A 20,511-nucleotide genomic window follows, 5' to 3' on the forward strand; every position below is an offset into this window, starting at 1 on the left:
GCCAAAATGATATTTTTCCATTCACATTTAACAAATATGCAACATTTTATTTTTTAGATTAGTCTTACTCTCACTATGTCACTATATCAGAAAACTGATTTTTATTGCAGTTTTTGTGTACAGTATTTATGGTTCCTTTGGGTCACAGATTAATCCTTGAACTCAGGCTGAATGTTTTTTATTTAATTTTTTTTAATGACTTTGTATTTACATGTCTTGTCTGGAAATGTACGTTACCATTTTCTACACTTTTACCAGCAGAGGGAGTCATGTCAAAGTCGGTTTCTGGAAAATCTTATTATTTTTGTACATGCAACAACTGCAGGTCTTCAGTTCATGGTGCTTGGTGCTCATATGGTGCTCATATGGTTTTCTTCATAAGGGTGTGTGAGAGACTTAGACCTACTTCCTTCAAACAGGTAACAAATACTAAGGACTGACGGGGGTTAGTTGTGAGCACTTTGATGTCTCCTAATCATGTGTGCATTTGTATCTGTTGTTGAAGGTGTTAATAAATAAAATTATGTTGAAAATGTTGCTCTTTTGTAGTTTTCCCGATAGCTTATCCACTGATTCCTCATCAAGGATTAAAAAATTAATCCCTAAAAAGAAACAAAAAGGATAAAGGCTAAGACTTTGACTCAAACAAATGAATTAGATTCTATCTTGGCACATGGGGTTTGTTAAACAAACTCATTAATGCAACATGAGATTAAAACAGTTCACCTTTGGTTAAGTGTAAAGGGGATTAAAGTTTCTTTAAATGGTGTAGAGGCGATTCAGTTCAATTGTGTGAGTTTTTAACAGCATATTGCAATGTTCCTTTGACTTTGCTAAGCTCTTGATCTATTTATCGTGAACATGTTTACAGAGTTGGGGGTAACGTATTACATAACATTTTACTTCAACAAAATACGGGAATATATTAGTGATTACATTTCAAGAAACTCGAGTTTCAAGTGCATTTATATGTATGAATGAAAAATGCCAAACTTCCCCAAATAAAACGCAACACCAAATCATGTTGGAGGTTGGTGTAAAAGATCTGTAGTTAATGTCGTCAAAACAAAACATGAGAGGAAGTTGAGGAAAAGGAAATCTCTGACTCTGCACTTTTGCTCTGTGGTATTTTTGCTATTTTCAGTTTTTATTTTGACAAAAGTAACTCAAAGTAATGTAACTCTGTAATCACTAATATAAAATATATTTAAAAAAAATTAAGTAACTTGCCCAACACTGCATGTTTAAAGGAGTAGGTTATCGTTTTCATATACTGAGATATGTTCTTACCTCAGCTTAGACGAGTTGATGCGTACCTGTCTGGTCTTTGTGCATGCGCTCAGTCATTTAGCCTCTCCCAGCAAAGGTATGGCTCCAAACTGGGGTGAAAATTTAAAAGCTACCAAGCTGTTCCACGTTTTCCCTATTTACATACAGTTACGTGAAACGCTACACGATCCCAGTCTAGTAACACAAAATTAAACATGTTGATTTTTCTAAGCAGATAAAAAGGGGTATTATACATGTATGGCACAATAACACCTGGAGTACTTCGATGTCCGTTCAGTAATATTGTCGAAGTACTCCAGGTACTCCAGCTTGGTAGCTTCTAACTTCACCCCAGTTTGGTGCTATACCTTTGGTGGGAGAGGCTAAATGCTATTTATAACATTTGCGTGACTGAGCGCACGCACAAAGACCAGACAGGTACGCATCAACTCGTCTAAGCTAAGGCAAGAATATATCTCAGTATGTAAAAAAGGTGGCCTGTGACAACATAAAATCATTAAAAACAGAATTCAGAAAGGTTCTAGGGAAAGGTTTACTGTGGGTAATAACAAATACACAAAATATAAAGTTCATTTCACTTCATTACATTCATAAAATTCTTTGCATTATGAAAACGACACCATGTATTCATATTCTGGCAACTAAAGTTGTATATTGCCAATTATTTAGCCATATTGTTTCTGTTAATAGATGATGCAGCATTCTGAAACCATCATGACACTTTGCTCAGACTCAAACGCAGAACTCTCACTCATTCATACATCAGCGTACAAAAGCTCACGAGGATTGTTCGCAAGTGTCCAGGATTTTCTGGATGACGTCTATGGTCACTCTTCCTTCCAGGGCTCGACAAAGCTTCCCAATGGTACAGCCGACACTCCCCTCCTTCATCTTCCACCTCTCCAGCATTTGGTGCACCATCTCTGGAAGCCCGTAGCGATAGCAGTCCAGCTCGATGGTTTCGATCTCCACATCACTCAGGCCCAGGCGCCTCGCACACCGCTTCCAGTTGGCCCCGATGCTGTCTCTGAGCACATCCAAGTGATCCTCTGTCACTGCGCAATCCTCTACAGAAAGCACAAACGCATTAGCATTTGGATAAAGCATAAAGCAAGGCCAGCAATTATTGGTGCTACTACTTTATGCATGAAATATATTCAGTATGTTAGCACTACAAAGGGATCTACAGCCAGTTGTTGTGGAGGAATAACAATTCACACACAGGAGTAAAAAAAACAACAACAATATTTACCATATTTTTGAATGGCTTCTTTGATTGGTGTGCAAGCAGCGCCATTGCTGAGAGTCATTAAAGTAGGGTCATAACCATGGATGCTGAGCATGTTGTTGTTCCCAATTTGGATCCCACTTGCATTCTGAATGTACAGAGACCCTGTAAACAGAAAAGAATATCATTGTTTAGACTTTGTTAAAAAAATAGAATATATTAACTCATGCATCGCTGGAAAACTTAAAGGAATAGGCCACCGTTTTTGCATACTGAGATATGTTCTTACCTTATTTTAGACGAGTTGATGCGTACCTGTCTGACACGCAAAAACACTGAACATGACCAAGCTCTTCCACGTTTTCCATATTTAAATATGGCTACGTGAGTAGTTACACGATCCAAGTATAGTTACCAGAGCCGGTGCTGGCCCTTCTGGGGCCCTAAGCAACAATCCACTCGGGGCCCTACAGCATGCACCCCAAGGCTGTTTGATGAAGAGTGAACTCATTTACGATCAAAAACAGTTATACTGTGCAGTAGTGCAGGGCAAAAGTGGAACATAACCTTCATTTGGGCCCTGCCCCACTAACCACTAACCCACTGTTAGACTGAGGTTTAAGACGATACTAATCTATTTCCCCCACTTTTTTAAATGGTAAATGGTCACATTCTCTCACCTCCGGTCCCTGACCCAGTTTGGGAACCACTGACTTCAAACTAACTGAAACCTGCACCTGACCATGAGGCGAGGCGAACACCGGGAGACAGACCGAGTGAAGACGCGAGCGAAGAAGCGCTCACTCGTTGAGAGTGACAGAGGGAAGGCGGTAGGTCTCTCCTGCTCATTTACTTCAGCACACTGCTCCATTTCGGTGTTGTATGTGGCAAAGTGGGCAAAGAGTGAGTGAGTGCTGCCTGTCAGCCAGCCTGTCCATGTAACACCGCGCTCACTAATCTGCGAAACAACAGACTCATTTGACTGAGATGCAGGGCCCTTGCGGCTGCGCAATTTACGTAATCTGCATAATCTGCGTATAGGAAAAAACAGCTCTGATAGTTACACAAAATTAATCATGTCAATTTTCTAAGCCGATAAAATGGGCACTATACTGTAAGGCGAAATAATACCTTAGGAGCACAATAAAGTCGAAGTGCTCCTAAGATATTATTACGAATTACAATATAGTACTTAGAGAACCGTATATAAATAGGGAAAACGTGGAAGAGCTTGGTCGCCCTTAACTTCACCCCCGTTTGGGTCCATAGAGGAGAGAAGGAGAGGGTAAATGCTAACATCCTGTTTGGTGTTTTTGCGTGACTGAGCCAACGCGTAAAGACCAGACAGTTACACATCAACTCGTCTAAGCCAAGGTAAGAACATATCTCAACAAAGTAAAGTGAAGATATTACTGCGCGGATGTCGAAGTAGTCCTGGTATTATAGAGCTGCACAGTCCCGCCCCTTGCAGTCTTGTTGCTCCGGTCCGGAAGCAAAAAATCCCTGTCTACACGACCGTCGATTTTCCAAAAATTCAAATATTAAGAGTTTAACGTCACCGCAAAAGCTAATCAGCTATGTAGCAATTCGTGACCAGAAAATGTTTCATTTCAATCCAAAAAGAAGACATAATGTTGAAGAAAAGGCAAAGGTACAAGGCTGTGACATAATTCACTTCCTGACTATAGAAACTCCGTATCCCAAGAACCGTCGCGCCCGCTGGTCAAGGCAACGAGGTTTTCAGCAAACACGGCGAGTTTCTTTTACTTTGCAGACAAAAGTTCTATATTATTTCACTATTAAACAATCTGAATCCTGCTAATTGGAATAAAAATGATCGGTGGTTCGTTTAATTGGATCGTTGGGAACATTTTTTTGATTGCCATCTCACGTTTTTCTTACAATCAGTGTTAGATATGGATAAAACGTCCACTATCTGCCTGCATTATGTTTTAATAAATTGTTTATATTATGTTGTCTACATTACAATAAATAAATACGTGTGGAAACGTGAAGCTCCACCAATCAAAAGCCTCGTAGTAGATCATGGGACTACCGAGCATTCTGGGTAATGTAGTTCTAGGACGAAGGCTTGCATTTATTTTTTGTAAACGATCAATCTCATACGTGCTTTTTTCACCTGCATCTGACTTTGCGGTCGCTTTATAACCACATAGCTGGATTCAGCCCAAGCTGACGTAGTTACGGAGTTAAAGACTTTATTCGAAATCAATACGGTCTCAAAGCAAGGGGAATTTTAGGAGAGGAGGCGGGACTGTGGAGCTCTATTACGCCTTACAATATAGTTCCCCTTTTGATCTGCTTAGAAAATCCACATTGTTTAATTTTGGGTATGAGACTTGGATCATGTAACACTTCATGTAACCATATTTAAATAGGGAAAATGTGGAAGAGCTTGGTAGCTTCTATCTTCAAACCGTTTGGAGCTATAGAGGAGAAGAGGGGAGGCTAAATGCTAACGCCGTCTGCGCTGTGCTTACGTGGGTGGCCTATTCCTTTAATATAGAACCTGCAGCTACGCGTAAGACCTGAGCTGGCAGTAGTAAGCATAAAATGACCAACTTGTATCTAATCTCTTTAAAGCTGGGGCAGCTGAATTTCTGTTGTTGTAGTATGAATTTACAGTATTTCTGCCACCTTAGAGTAGGCTGTAAACAGCAGAGAAAACAGACCTTAATGCATTCTCTTCATCAAGCATTTTATTGAGTGATGGAAGATAAAAGTAGTGAATCTAAATTATATATTGTGGGGGTGGTTCTCCAGTCTCCAGTCAAGTATTTACGTCCAACGTAATGGTTTTAACACATTACTCTCTGTGCGTGATGTTTTCTTGAACTATTGTATTGGGGAATTCACCGCGTGCATGAAGCCCACTGCAGCTCTTATAGGGTGCTCCTCATGTAGAGTGACTTTTGCACAGAATTTTACAGTTTTTTTCTTTTCCTTATTGATAAACACTTTGATGGGTCATGCCATGTTGCTTTATTCACACTTACATAAAATATTTTATATGATGTAACCATCTATTCCACCAAAACGTGTAAAAGAACAAACCCACTTTGGGTCTGCAATAGCCTGGCCTTAGCCATCCGTAAACTCCGCTCAATTATCATTTCCCTACATGTACGTCTGGGTCTGATCTCAGTGGCCGCATTACATCGGTTGACTTTCTACCTACAATTCAGTGAGCGGGGGAGGCGGGTGTTGTAGGTGACGTTAAGCATTTGCGCCTCATTTGCTGGTTGTAGTTTGGCAATGGCGGCGGATACGAAAGAAATGGAAGCTCTTCAATCCGTTCTGGCTCGGCTCCCAAATATCAAGAAATTAAAATTGAAGCCTTGGAATGCGCAAGGAATGCTCCCAAGAGTTATGACAGCTTAACTTCATTCAATCGGGCGCATTACATACGCAAACGCTAGCGAAAATCAGATCCAATCGTTTCAAAGGAGTTCACCCCTCCCACCTGATAACGGAGCTCAATTGCGAAGGTCCCAACCCTTGTATGAAACGAAGTAAGTACGAGGGTATGGTAAAACCAGGCTAGGTCTGCAGGTCCTGTGTCTTAAAACCAGAATAAACCTAAGTGGACCTTGTTCAAAATCCCAGCACCCGTCAATAATAAAGTTCCACCATTTGTTGAGTTTTAACAAATGAAGAAGGTGTCCGTATTCTGTGTTTGTCCCTCAGGTTAAGTGTATTGGGTGTATTGGTTTGTCAGATACCTGGATCTTGAAGCGAGCCGCTTTTAGAAGACGGTAAAAGTCGTCCAGGGGTCAGGTCAGGGGCGGCGCTATCCAGGACCGGGAACACTGGTAACGACTGCTGCCGGTCAAAGTGCGGCTGCTGTGGATTAAGCGTGGACAGAGATGGGGAGCTGGTGGACAGATGGGACGAGGCCATAGAGTCGTAGCCAGGAGCGGGCTGATACCATGTCTCTTCTTGGCTGGTAGACTCCTTGGTCCAAGACTGCACGGAGGAAACAGCCAGTGGTTTGTCCGGCTCTGGCTGTCTGATGTTGAAATCTGATGGGCTCTGCTGTCTTGGCACGAAAGGACTGGCGTTGTTCTGGTAACCGTTGCCGACGTCATACTGCCCCTCGCAGTTGTAGCTCCCGTGTTTGTGGTACCGAAGTTCTCGGCCCAGCTTCTCCTCTAAATGTGAACGGTCGTCCGGGACTTGGGCGTCGGTTTCAATCTGGAGCTGCGGAGAATCAGTCTGGATTTCGTGGAGGTCTTCGATGCTCGCTTCAACTGGGACGGATGCGCTGTCAGAGCTCAGTAATGAAGCTGGACAATCTGCACAGAGAGATGGGTCCGGTCAGTCATAACTTCAAGGCCATGTGGATATTAGTAAAATGTCATGTGCCTGTGTCCATAAATGGTGCTAAATTGCATATTGTGGGCCAACTGTGAGTCTCTTTCTAATGACCAGCTGGAAATCAAATACCAGTGCAATTGTCAAAAAGTCAAGATAGCAGCTTTCTTAGTAAATTGAAAGAATGTATGTATAATAAGAACATTGTTTAAAGTTGTATCCCTAGAAAGGAAACAAAAGAGTGGTCTACTGTACCGACTGCTTTCTCAGGCATTATCAGCCGTTAATGACCCTTTAAACTGTCCTGCCAGAGACAGGTTTGATCTTCTCCCCTTTGAGAGAAGATTAAGCGACGTGTTGTTTTCCAAAAGCTGCTTTTCACAAGCTGTGATCACTTTGAACAATGCACTTTGATGCACCGAAAAGACTTCTTCTGACTTCTGTTCTTGCTTTTCAATATTTCTTCATTGACTTATACGTAATTAAGGATGGGAACTGATATGTTTATTGATATCAATGCCATTCACACTTTCTCTTATCGATCTGGTTCTTTATCAATTCTCTGATCGATTCCAAATAAATAAAAAAGGCTTTATAATAGGTGCATGCTTCTTGTAGTTTTAATAATAATGGCTTACATTTGTAATGCGCTTACAAAGTGTTACCAAGTTTCTCAAAGCACTACACTGTCGTCGTCATTATTCATTCACTCCATACTCGGTGGTGGTAAGCTACTGTTGTAGCCACAGCTGCCCTTGGGTAGACTGACAGAAGCGAGGCAACAAGTCCATCGGCCCCTCCGACCACCACCACCCACTCACTCACACACTACATTCATTCTGGCCTATTCTACATGTTTTTCGTTTTATATTTCAACAGCAACCTCCTATCAAAGCTATTGTAAAATGTTTATTAAAGTAATAAAGCTACAATTCTAACTTCAGAGGGGCAGGAGACACTCATTTCTCTTGCAACAGCCCGTGTTGACAATGACTCGCAGAGGAAGAGCTACATCGAACACCAAAACAGGTTATTAGTGATTTTCTTACCTAACTCTCTCTCTCCCTTCCACTATTTTATGAATGAGGGTTGAAGGAGATCCTTGTCTGCTGCTCGGTGCCGTAGTTTCTGAATGATGCCGTGTGACGCACGCAGAAATGAATTAAATATCGTAAAATTGCACGATCTTGTTGATATAAACACAGCAGTGGAGATGTACAAGGCACACAACCTCATGCTTTTTCACTGTTTACAAGAGATGTTTCAAACAAGAGGATCTAGATACAACCTCAGAGGAACTGATATGTTCCATAAAAACATGGGGAGGACTACAAAGAGGAAGTGTATATCTGTCAAAGGTGTCAATCTATGGAACGGATTACAGGAACAACTGAAGGGCTCCCAAACTAATACATTTTAAAAATCAACAATAAAATATTATGGAAAAGCATGAAGATCATCAGATAAGGTTAAGGTTTTATGTTTATTTATTTGGTAGGGACAGTGCAAGTTAATGAACAAGCCACAGCGGATTGTCGCCTTAGGCTAATTTACATCCGTCATCCCCCATGCGCACTCTCAAACACACTCTCATTCATCCTGGTCTAATGTACATTTTTTTAGTGGTAGGGGAAACCGGAGTACACGGAGGAAACCTACGCAGACCCGGGGAGAACATGCAAACTCCACACAGAAAGGCCCCGTCCCTGGTGGGAATCCAACCCGAACCTTCTAGCTGTGAAGCACAAGCACTAACCGCTGTGCTACTGTACCGCCGTGTTATGTGTCACCATCGTTGGTATTATGTTCCATCTTTGGTCATAGTGTTATAAACGGGGTTCGGCAGAATAAGTCTCAACTTTCAGTCATTCATTATTTAGCGCTTAAAACACTTAAAATACATGTACTAGTCTATTATTGTATAATGTACAAGATCATTTAAAATATATGATATGTGTTCTAATGTTTATAATGACGGAAGTAAGAAACTACAACTACAGAAGCGCGTGTGTGAGCACGTGCGCATTGTTTTGGTTCTTCAGTGTGTAGCAGCTGCACATTTATAGAAAGGACAGATTCAGACAGACTCCTTATGACGTGCAGTGCAGATCCTAAAGCAGCTCAGTTCAGAGCTGCAGAAAAAGTGCTCACCTATGTAAAAGCTTCCATGGGACAGGGATAGAGATTTCATCTTTTCCACGAGTTCCTCTGGACCCTCATACTGCTTCTACATCACATAAAAAGAGCAATAAGGGGTGCAGTACAATAACGGTAAACTGAGTAGGTAAAAGTAAATCATACCTTGAGTTCAAATACATCCTTCTCAACATGTTGCTTAAAGTTGTCTTGGTAGAATGGTTGGAAGATGTCAAAGGCCTCTGCAGAAATAAATGGGGAGTTCACGTTCCCCACAATATACTGGCCTATAACAATAATAATAATTTGCATGTACAAAAAAGAGCACACCTTTGAATGTCGGTCTCTGCTGCGGGTCGGGATCCCAGCACCTCCTCATGAGGCCTACGATCTCCGCGGGCGTGTCAGCTGGAATGAGATGCTCTGCAGGTCGGTTACCATTGCGCACACATTGGCTGATATGGTCTTCATTTCTGGCATCTGAGGATGACAATGAAAACAAATACTTAGCATGTGTTTGATAGTAGATCAACAGGATAAGTAAGTTTTACTGACTTGCGTAAGGTTCCTGTTCCGTGAGGATAACCCAGACCACTATGGCGAAGCTGTAGACGTCAGACTTCTCGGTGGAGAGGGCGTGGATACTGTCTAGGTGCTCCGGCGCCATGTAGCTGAGAGTACCTGCCCCTCGAGCACCACATGAGCGCCCCATCTGGCTCTTCCTACGAGACTCTTCCTTTGTCAGTTTGCTCCACGTCTGACAAGTGGCCAGCCCCAAGTCCGCAATCTACACACAAATATTTTTAGTATTTGGACCTGATTTCAGCCTCCAATTATGTACATGACATTATTGTTTGAAAAAACCTTTATATGAAAATCTTTGTCCACTAATATATTTTCGGGCTTGATGTCTTTATGAAGGATGTTTCTCTCTGTGAGATATACCATTCCCTCCAATATCTCCAAGATAATTCTACCCTTTATGGACATTGGAACAGAAACCTACAGGGGAAACAAAACAGATTTGTTAATTAACTGTTCTGTCAAATGATTTTTTCCTTCTGTGCCACTTGCCGTCTCCAGCATGACCAGCAGGTTGCCCCTGGGAAGGAGTTCCATGACCAAAGAACAGTCTCGGTCCTCCATGATGACCCCCAGCAGCTTTACCACTCGCTCATGGTTCAGGCTCGCCATGATGTTGCCCTCCTCCAGAAGAGAGCGCTTTCTGTCTCTGGAAAAAGCACACACAAAAAATAAAGACATTAGAAGACGTAGGTGCTCATTGTATTGGCATTTACCAAACTTCTTAACCCCCAACTGAACCGAGCACATTTTGTTTTCCAGTTTGGCTTTACCCATATTTAAAAGGTTCTTGAAAAAAATCAAAATAGCAAGAAAAATGAGACGAAAACGAGGATGAAAATGCAACACAAGAGCGATGAAAATGATGAAAAAGTGACAAAATGTGACTATAAGAGCAACAAAAACCCCCACAAAAGAGCAACAGAAAAGTGACAAAAATCCAAAACAATAGTGACACAAAAAAGCGATTAAAAAGTGACAAAAATCGACAAAAAACTAACAGAAAATTAACAAAAAGGGAAAAAAAAGGGAAAAAAACACAAAAAATAGTGACGAAAAAGCAATGAAAAATTTACCAAAAAAAGACACAAGAGGAAAAAATTATTGAAAAAAATGCAACAAAAAATTGTCAAAAAAGACACAAAAAGATATTTTGGTAAAGCTGAACCAGAGAAAATGCGCTTGGTTCAAGGGTTAAGAGGTTAAATCTCCTTGCAAGCAAACTATGAAACAGAATATTGTCTTTTAACAGCACATTTTTAACATAAAGTGCAAGACATGGTTATCTTATCTTATGTTAGGTCATTGCTCACAGGGCATGCACTAAATGCAACTTTGTTTACAAAAGTAACAGCACCTCAGATTGTAATAAAGTAACTATTGTTCAGCCTATTACAGGGCTGTAATAACGCATTTAAATGGCTGAAAAGTACACAACACAAACACAAGCTTTTCATTTCAACTCCAGTGCAGGTGAAGACTTTTCGACCTCACGTGATTTCTGACAAACAATTTCCTCAACACCTACACGCTCACAAGATCTCCATTTACTTTAAACAAGCAGATCATATGGAGTTAAACGTAGGTCTGAGGAGAGCCGTTAGTGCGCATGATTCAAGTTTCAGCCAGCACGAAAGGGGAAAACCCAAAGTCCCCGTGCAAAATGCGACACCAAAAAACACTTACTCGTTTCGCAAAAGCCCGGTGTACATGGTCTTCAGCACCACTTGTCCCAGGGTCACATGGTAACACAGGTAGACCTCCCCGAACCCACCGTAATCCAGGGGTTGCCGGACAATAAGGTCCGTGGAGCGCATATGGAGCGAGGGCTGAGACGGGGGCGCGGTGGCCATCCCCAACGAAGTCTGCAAAAGACACAAAAAGAACAACCACACGCTTACACCACGCCTGCAAAGTTAACTCCAAAGTTAGGAATAGAGAAATAGCTTCGGGGGATTAATGAGTGACTATCCTAGACCCAATCAATACCTAAAAAGCAACTTCCTACAAAACAAGCAGTGAAAACTAAACGCGTAAACGCACCAGACGGTTTAGGCAACACGAGAAAGTCGACTCTATTACCTTATCTCTCCAGTGAAAGGCGAGAAAACGTCACGCGTTGTTAAATAGTGCTTGATAACCAGGTAATAAACAGGAAAACTTGGTCGACTGAGCTGTAGTTCCGGGATTTCCTCGATGTCTCACCCCAGAAGTGAAACCGGACTTAGAAAACACTACATCCAGCCCAGCAAGTCGGTCACTGATCAGGACGGTTAGTAGATTATCCGATTTGTGCCCAGGGTGGATCAATAGTCTACTAGGCTATGGTTTGAAATGATAGTAATAATCAATAATAGCCTACTGACAGTTTTATTTACGTTTTACCCTCGCATGATTACCAACACATGTTTATTTCGAGGCTGTTAAACTTATACCCACGAAATGATTTTGTTACTCGTCAGTATTGGGCCTAAATGAGATATTCTCGGCAACAAACGCAGCTCCGTCCCAGTTTGTTTGAAGCCAGGGGCGGACTGGCCAAATGTCCATTCTGGAAGAGCACAGAAGGGCCACTGGCTCTAGGGCCACCCATCTGGCCCCTCAATTTTCTCCTTACCCCCCGCCTTAAAGTGATAGTCTGTAAGTTTTCCAAGTGAGGAGAGTGAAATTTAAAAGTAAATTCCTCCCTGCTTGGACCAGAAAGCCCTTCTTAGTTTGCAAAATGAGGAGAGCAGGAACAGAATTTTCAAAAAGTAAACCATCAAGCCCCTCCCCCTCCCTCCTGATTGGACCTGACAGGCCGGTTCACAGGAAAAGCTCATCTCATTGGTCCACACGGGAGGATGCTTGACTCTGATTAAGCTGCAGAAATCTGGGAAGTGTAACCTGTGAAAACTTTACAAAACCGGGTGGTCGATTTTGCACATATTTAAAAAAAAAAAAGGCAAAACATTTAGACTATCACTTTAACTGAGCTTTACCCAAATCTAAAAGCTTAAAAGAAAAGCATCAAAATAGCAACAAAAACTATGATGAAAACGGAACAAAAAAATGTGCCGGAAGAGCAACAAAAAACACAAGAAAGTTAAAAAAAAAAACATGACAAAAATACAACAAAAAAAGTGACAAAAACGTGATGAAAACACGGCGAAAAGCCAGAAAAAAAAGTAATGAAAGCAACAAAAAAAAAAAGTAATGAAAAGTAATGAAAAAGCAACAAAAAAGCCACAAAAAGAGTGACAAAAATGTGGCAGAAAGTTAAAAAAAAAACATGACAAAAATACAACAAAAAAGTGACGAAAACGTGATGAAAACACAGCGAAAAGCCAGGAAAAAAAAGTCACTTAAAAAAAAAAAAAAGTAATGAAAAAGCAACAAAAAAGCCACAAAAAGAGTGACAAAAATGTGGCGACAACATGAAAAAAAAGTTTCTCTCCAGTCGAGAAGCTTTTAGTTTTGGGTAAAGCCGAACTGGAGAAAATGCATTCAGTTAATGCGGGTGGTTAGACGTTAAAATATGTCTTTGGGGAAAGTGTGCATTTACTCTAACTTGGGCCAGAGTCCAGGGCCGTTTTTCAGTCCCAGTCCGCCCCTGTTCGAAGCTCGCGTAACAACATTGCCACCTGCTGGTCAGCCAGGCTTAATGTAACGTTTACGCATCAATAGAAGAAAAAAAAAAAGAAGAGATTCAACTGCGCCGCCACTTTCTCTCACGGGCTTCATTCATTGATAAAACGATTTAATGTGAAACTGGAACGGGAAAGCACCTGACACGTAGCCTGCGCTGGTTGTGGGCAGTCAGACTAAGATCGTAGGCTAACTGGCGAATTCTTCCTCACTCTAAAGCCACATCAAAGCGCAAAGTTGTTTTTCTTTTCTTTTTTTTTTACACGAAAGCCCGTCTACTGTTACTGTTCGTTCTCGCTCGTGTTTATTCTGGTAAGTGTGGCCTCTGCTACGAACACTCCGGTCCTGGGAATGAATGGGGAAGACCTTGTTGACGTTCAAGCTGACACCATGCAGTAAAATATACTGCTGTCTGTTTAGTTTAAGTGGGTCATAAATAATTCCAGCTATAGGATTCTTTCAGTGCTGACACGTGCGTAAATAGCGCGCAAAGTAGCAGGCAGGTACGAACGTGGAGGTTGCCTTGAACTAAAACTGACTAAAAAACGAAGTAATAAAAATAATAATAATGATAATAATAATAATAATGATAATAATAATAATAATAATAATAATAATAATAATAATAATAATAATAATAATAATAATAATAATAATAATATAAAAATACTAATAATGATAAAAATAACAAGAACACTTCAGCTTGATCGGGGTTGGTGACTGCAGGGTGTTTATTACGATGACCTCACCTTTGGTATGCACATTACATAATGCAAAAATATGTCTCTAAGCCTTAACTAAGTCCACACATGGCTTAAGTGTATCCAAGGATAACCATATGCTGCCATCAACCACCGCGCTGAGTATTCCTATTCATCATCATCATGAGCTATAAATATCTCTCTGGATGTCCAGTCGAGCGATATGTGTTTAAATCACACCTGTAAGCCTTCTCCTCTCACCGACTACATATCCCAGCATCCATCTGTGTTCATTTGGTGGACGCTGGGCTGGCCGTCGAGCGCTCGCCACTCTGCAACTTAGGAAATGTGGGAAACTGTACATGCAATGTGTACATTTTGACACTGTGCCACTTTGAAACGAATTAAGTTGAGGGGGATTTCACCGCCATGGGGAATGGGATCAACAAGGTAAGGGTTTATTTAGCTGCTCTGTGTGTGGAGGGAGGTTTGCGCACGACTGTACAGTGAGGGCACTTAATGTCATTTTCAGTGTATTGTCCAGTTGCGCATACATGAACTAACTGTTGCAAATTCCGAAATGCTATTGGTCTATACGGGCTCCAGGCAGTGTTAATTTCGTCGACTAAAATATTTAGTCTTAGTTTTAGTCAAAGTGTTATTTTTGACGACTAAAATTGGACTAAAACTAAATTAAACGTTTTTCATGAGACTAAAACTATGACTAAAATGTCCAGATATTTTAGTCGACTAAAATAAGACTAAATAAAAATGAAAGGGAGAGACTAAAATCATCCAAACTTCTACTGACCGTCTGAAAGAGCCTCAGATCATGTAAATCCACTGCCAAAGGAGCAGCTCTGAGCTTTGTTCATGTGGAGCAACTCCATGAAGCAGAGGAACAAGATTAAATATGATTATAATGAATATTATCAGTGCAAGGTCGACTAAATTAGTCTTAAATTTAGTCGACTAAATTGACATGCAATTTTAGTCGACTAAAATTGAAACAATTTTTTGCGACTAAATCTCGACTAAAATTACATTACATTTTAGTCAAAAGACTAAGACTAAAACTAAAAAAACAAAATTAACACTGGTTCCAGGTTAAAAGATGCTAGAATTAACTGCAAAATGACTTATTATTATTGTTGCGATAATGCTGTTCATACTGTAATGTGGCCGATGTTATTATGTCATTGTAGGTCCTTCCTGACTTGTACTTGGGAAATTTCAGAGGTTTGTATTTGTATTTCCTGCTTTTTGTCATGCACATTTCTGTATAAATTGGTTGTGTAATGGACATTTCACATTGTTTTGCTTGACTTGTTTGACAGATGCAAAAGACCGAGAACAATTAGCCCGAAACAACGTTACACACATTTTATCCATTTATGACAATGCAGCTCCTTTTCTCCAGGTAGGTCCATGGCTTTGCATATTCTATTATAATATACCGCTGAAAAAAGTAAAGGTAACAATTGAACAACACAGTGTAACTCCAAGTTTTCCCTTTCTTTATATATGAGTGTAGTATTTTGAATAGAATTTGATTTAAAAAAACAAAAAAAACATTCACTACACACTCCAGACCACACGCTGTCGACCAGTTTGTCTGGTAAATCAGGGAGAGCTATCTCACTCACTGGCCACAAACTGACTGTCGAGTGAGTTAGAACAGAAGCCACGTGATGCTTATCATGAGAAATGCCAGTCAACAAGCGGAGTGTTGAATACAGCCTTGAGTGGGCGCCGCCGCTGCTGTATTTGGGGCCTGCCTCCATTACTGGAAATATGTGGCTATTGATGTTGATGGGAAATTTCAATACAGACTAAGCTTCATTGAATTGCGATATTTCAGTGATTGGCAAGGTGCGCTTCTACACGTCCAATCCTGTTGTAGTAAAAGATTATTGCCTGGAGTGATCTTGAAGGACAACATGGAAAGTGTTTGTGTGTGTGTGTGAAATGGTGCTGGTGTGGACTCATTCGTTCGTTGTTAAAGCTGAGACTTATCTTGACACATTGTTGTCATGAGCCACATTAGTAAAAGGCATATTTATTAATTTTTGTCTTAAAAAGTGAAATTGAATTGGCAATTGAGGTACAGTAGATCATTGTTAGAGAATGAAACCGACATTCCACTATGGCACCAGCAGGAAGGAAAAGACAGAAGTAAGCATGACTTGATTTCAGTTCAAGGCACGACCTGTCCATGAAGTGCAGATTTTTACACAGTTTGTCTCAGTATTAGCCTCAAGGTAATCAAACCCTCCACACAAGCTTGTTTTGTATTGACAATTCAAGTGTGTGTGTGGGTGACAACCTGTCCACAGTTGATCATTTGGTTAATATTGAGACTAGCGCTGTCAATACATTTTAAAAATCGTGATCAATCATGGTTAATTAATTTACTTAAAATTTTCTGTAATATTTATATTCATTTTCAATACTTTTCCAATATAAAACACTTACATTCAAAGCATTTGATTATTGATTGCACATTTCATTAACCAAATATTCTCAGTTTCATAATTATGGGAAAAGCCCAACAGCTCAGCCCTTTCTTGGTCGGTCGCCCAAGGCTTGATAAGTCACATTTTAGATACATTTACTGTGGTGCTAAACATTTTGCTAATTGTTCGGTTCATAAAGTAGAGTATAAGGACAAAATTAAAATCATTTTTGTTGAAAAAGGATAATTAGGTAAGCTTGTTTGATGCATGAGTAGGTCTTTGTCACTTTTGTTTCATAAAAGAACATCATCGTGTGAAAAGATTGGAGACTCCTGGCTTACAATGTAGAGTTAATACAAGTGCTTTGTCTTTCAGGTCATGTTTGTGCTCAGATAGGGAAGTTTATTTGGTCATAACATATGATGCGATCAATTGCGACTCATTTTGACAGCCCTATTTGATACAGACTCTTACAGTATTGAGATGAAATGCCAGTCATTTCCTTGTTTAAATTAAAAGTCACATGCTTTCTCATACATTTTGGTCCTGGTTCTTATAGGAGATGACCTACCTTTGCATTTCAGCAGCCGACCTGCCCACACAGAACCTGTAAGTCCACTCACAAAAACATGAAGATTAATACAGCCAACAAGCGAGAATGCTATGCACATCAAATGTACAAATCCCATACGGGCACTGAATAAGATGACTGCATCACTGGAGCCTTGCACAGTGTTCACTCTTTCCTTCTCCGGGTAAATTATCAGGGTTCACTTACTTAAGTACTGTTCCTTCCTTTCTTTTTATCATTGGTTGGAATATCGATGATAATGGAATGTAATAATATAATTTGGATTAACTGCCTTTTAATTATGATCATATCTATTACCTTATTGATTTGATGTTGAAACTGGTATTGATGAGCAATTTTGAACTACAAAACAAAAACATTGAACCTTGACCAATGGCATTAGTGTTTGAGAGGAGAGTGAAATCTGAACTTTAAAACCAGTTCAAGAACCAAATGCATTTCAGAACATGTTTGTAGAGGTGTGTAGAGTCTGACCGCTTGATGTGGAGTTTGTGTGAAACATGTACACTTTGATATCTAAATATATTTTCTGGCCACGTACAAATTTCCAAGTACACCACACTTGTGCACTACAAACGCACCACAATAGACTGCAGGCTACTCACAGCCTTTAGCACAAAGGAAGTGCCTCAGAGCGTATCTGTCGCTGTGGCGCGATGGTTGGCGCTGCACTTCTATTTTTATGTGGCTCACACATACTCACACATCAGGCCCCCGCATGCTCCGACCGCTCCGACACACACAGCCCTCGTCGCCCCAAGAGACCCAGTTGCTTTCGGCCTTTTAGAGAAGGGTTCTGGATCTGCTATGTGAAATGTGACCCTGTGTTTGTCAACGCGCCCTCATCTGGACAAACAAAGCAGTCGAGATGCTGAGACAAAACATATGCTTATACTACAGCAGGGTTAAATATGACAGCTTAAGACTAGTCGGTCACCAGAATATATGGTGATTTTCAAGCTTGTATTCTTTATTGTACTGGTTACCCCTTCATTGAGCTGTTGTCATTCTTCTGTGATCCCCAGGGTCCAGCACTTTAAACAGAGCATCATGTTTATGCACGAGTGTCGACTCAAGGGAGAAGGCTGTCTGGTGCACTGGTAAGTGTGACTTTGTCTGAAATGTCAGAGGTGAGCAGGCTGAAATTGTGCTCAATCATTTCGTATTAACGTAGTTTTTGTTTAAAATGATGTTGATCAAGCATACAGTGTATAACTAAAAAGTATTGATATGATGTGTTTAAAATACTACTGATCTTAAAGCAGAACTAAGTAACTCGTGCCCCTAGAGGCGATAAGTGCCACTGCAGGTGTCGTAGCAAGTTGCGTTTCTTTTCTCATTAATTGTCTGTGAGAGTAAATACTACGCTGACAGAAAAGATAAAGGGAGAGAGGGATATTATACATCCAATTACACCATGGAGATAATTTTTTTCACTCAAACCTGGCTGTAAACACTATTTAAGTGGTGCTAGCCCGCAGTTAGCTTTGCTTTGTTTGCTTTGTTAGCTTCTTCTTCATGATTCCATTAGTGTGTATTGGGGCCTCCATTGTTATGACTATTTCCAAATTTTAAAACATCTGAATAAATTCAAAAAAGAGGAACAACAATGACCTAATCCCACTTTCTGTCTGTAAATATAAAGATGTACATTACATCAGAATAATTTAAAATGTGTGTAAATAATAACTACTCTTACAAGCATTTACAGCAAGGATTCTGTAAATGCTCTTACAGCAAGAATCAACTCAAGTAAAAGTAGCAAATTACTACCCACTTACCAGTTTTTACCATCATAGGTCTTGTTTGACGTGAATACAGTTGATATAAATCTATAGGAAACCAAGTGCGGCCGTGCGAGTGTCTTCTGCACAGATGAGAGGTCATGATAATTTTCAATATATCTAAAATATATAAATATTGGTGAACTTCTCTAAAAGCGGAGAGTAACAATAGTGACCACGTTCTGTTTGTGGAGTCGCCATCTCGGCTCAGCGCTGGGGAAAGTTATATTTAGCACCGCTGTGGCTTCTCAGAAAATAAAGAGGAACAAAATCTATCTTACGTCTCCCTCCAGTTTTGTAACATTAGTCAAAGCATTAGCCTTCTCTACGCATACGATTTCACCCAGAAAAGAGAATAAAATACAAACGTTTTAACCACACAGTGCCAAACTCTCCTGAAATGATCCTAATAATCAGCGTGTTCATGTGTTGGCCCACAGTTTGGCAGGGGTCTCCCGCAGCGTCACTCTGGTGGTGGCCTACATCATGACGGTGACCGGGCTGGGGTGGCAGGAGGCCCTGGCTGCGGTCAGAGTGGTCCGCCCCAGTGCTCAACCCAACGCCGGTTTCCAACGACAGCTTCAACAGTTCCAGGACACACAGGCAGAACAGGTCAAGACTGGAATACATTGTCAAACATAATCAATTGTGGAAATAAAACTATAGTGTGAGCTGTATTTGCAGATCTTAATAGCATTTGGTTTTATGCTTGTCTGAAGTTGTTTTTAATGATTATGTGACCTGTAAGTCCAGTTCCTTAACCACTCGGCTATTGGCTGCACAGTTATCTTTTTGTTTTATTGAAATGTCTTCTCTCCATTCAATGTACACAAGGAGCATTTTGTGTATGCAGAAACTAGGGTGACCTTATTCGCAGGCCTATTCTTTGACCTTGAAAAAGCCTAAAGGAGATGATGGGCCTTTAATGCTACTTTGAGGAGAAGTGTGCATTTAGCCATCCATTGTTTCTGATTACGTTACCTCTGTTGATGCTTAACTTTAAAAGAAGGATTTTTTTTCACCCCTCTGCAGTTCCGAGAGTGGTTCCTCACAGAGTTTAAGGACAACTCACTCAACGACGAGGCTGCGATCCAGGACTTATTGCTGAGAGTCCCAAATGTGAATGGCGAGGTCGTCAAAGAGGAGAGCACGTCTGACTGAACACACTCCTAATATAGGAGTTTACACTCGCCACTGAAGTGCAGCACGATTCTGGACCAATCGGGTAGAAGATGGCTTTCACAAGGAACTCTGGACTCTCGCAGAGGCACAGCACAAAAACACTTTCGTTTTATTCATTCAACTGTATGTTGTAGATGTCTTTTTATAGTAAAATAAAGTGTTTGGCCAGGGGCTTACATGCTAAACTGGACAAGGCTGAGATCACCTCTTTATTGGCCTGTTGGCTTCATTTGATGGGACAGTTCAGGTTGAAAGAAGTTTATTTATGTTTATTTCAAAGCATTAGTTTGTTATCTGGCGCATAAAAAAATACTGTTTTCAATCATAAATTTGCCCACATGAAATGCAATGTTACAATAAAATCTCTCTATATATTGAGTTGGAATCATCTTTCGACCCCCACGACAGTGGGTCCTGCCACCACTTTGAGAACCCCTGCACTCCACTTTTGGCAGCACGGCTGTGTGCACCTCTGTCTGCTGGTGCTGGTGTTTCCTGTTTTTCTTATGCGCTTGAAAGCTCAAGCATGACAATCATCCTCCCCCAAACAGAGTGGGTGTCAATACCTTTATGTATTTCAGACATGCTTTATATTTAT

The 20,511-nt window shown here is 40.6% G+C and overlaps 2 protein-coding genes across 2 annotated transcripts; one reads left to right on the forward strand and one right to left on the reverse strand.

Moving 5' to 3' along the window:
* Positions 1–1,964: 1,964 nt before the first annotated feature.
* ripk1l (receptor (TNFRSF)-interacting serine-threonine kinase 1, like) lies at positions 1,965–11,788 on the reverse strand. Its single transcript, XM_079569226.1, has 11 exons — positions 11,654–11,788; positions 11,258–11,436; positions 10,064–10,220; positions 9,854–9,991; positions 9,545–9,776; positions 9,320–9,469; positions 9,155–9,231; positions 9,005–9,080; positions 6,262–6,834; positions 2,543–2,683; positions 1,965–2,357 (listed from the first exon to the last, which is right to left on the reverse strand). The coding sequence occupies exons 2-11, from the start codon at positions 11,422–11,424 to the stop codon at positions 2,068–2,070; spliced, it is 2,001 nt and encodes a 666-aa protein (XP_079425352.1). The 5' UTR covers positions 11,425–11,436; positions 11,654–11,788; the 3' UTR covers positions 1,965–2,067.
* Positions 11,789–14,206: 2,418 nt separating this feature from the next.
* Positions 14,207–20,232, forward strand: dusp22b (dual specificity phosphatase 22b). The gene is made up of 7 exons (XM_079569216.1): positions 14,207–14,349; positions 15,105–15,138; positions 15,237–15,319; positions 16,915–16,964; positions 17,973–18,047; positions 19,172–19,343; positions 19,764–20,232. The coding sequence occupies exons 1-7, from the start codon at positions 14,329–14,331 to the stop codon at positions 19,890–19,892; spliced, it is 564 nt and encodes a 187-aa protein (XP_079425342.1). The 5' UTR covers positions 14,207–14,328; the 3' UTR covers positions 19,893–20,232.
* Positions 20,233–20,511: the final 279 nt, after the last annotated feature.

Source organism: Gobius niger (genome assembly GCF_951799975.1).
Source record: "Gobius niger genome assembly, chromosome: 13".
Lineage (NCBI taxonomy): Eukaryota > Metazoa > Chordata > Actinopteri > Gobiiformes > Gobiidae > Gobius > Gobius niger.

Bases quoted from the DNA above. Each gene is read 5' to 3' on its own strand.
- ripk1l (XM_079569226.1), bottom strand. From the start codon at position 11,424: ATGGCCACCGCGCCCCCGTCTCAGCCCTCGCTCCATATGCGCTCCACG. The intron at 9,777-9,853 runs GTTTTTTCAAAC...ATTTGTGTGTAG, and splicing joins ACAAAGATTTTCATATAAAG to ATTGCGGACTTGGGGCTGGC. The intron at 6,835-9,004 runs GTGAGCACTTTT...CTCTCTGTGCAG, and splicing joins CCATGGAAGCTTTTACATAG to ATTGTCCAGCTTCATTACTG.
- dusp22b (XM_079569216.1), top strand. From the start codon at position 14,329: ATGGGGAATGGGATCAACAAG. The intron at 15,320-16,914 runs GTAGGTCCATGG...TGGTTCTTATAG, and splicing joins ATGCAGCTCCTTTTCTCCAG to GAGATGACCTACCTTTGCAT. The intron at 16,965-17,972 runs GTAAGTCCACTC...TGTGATCCCCAG, and splicing joins GACCTGCCCACACAGAACCT to GGTCCAGCACTTTAAACAGA.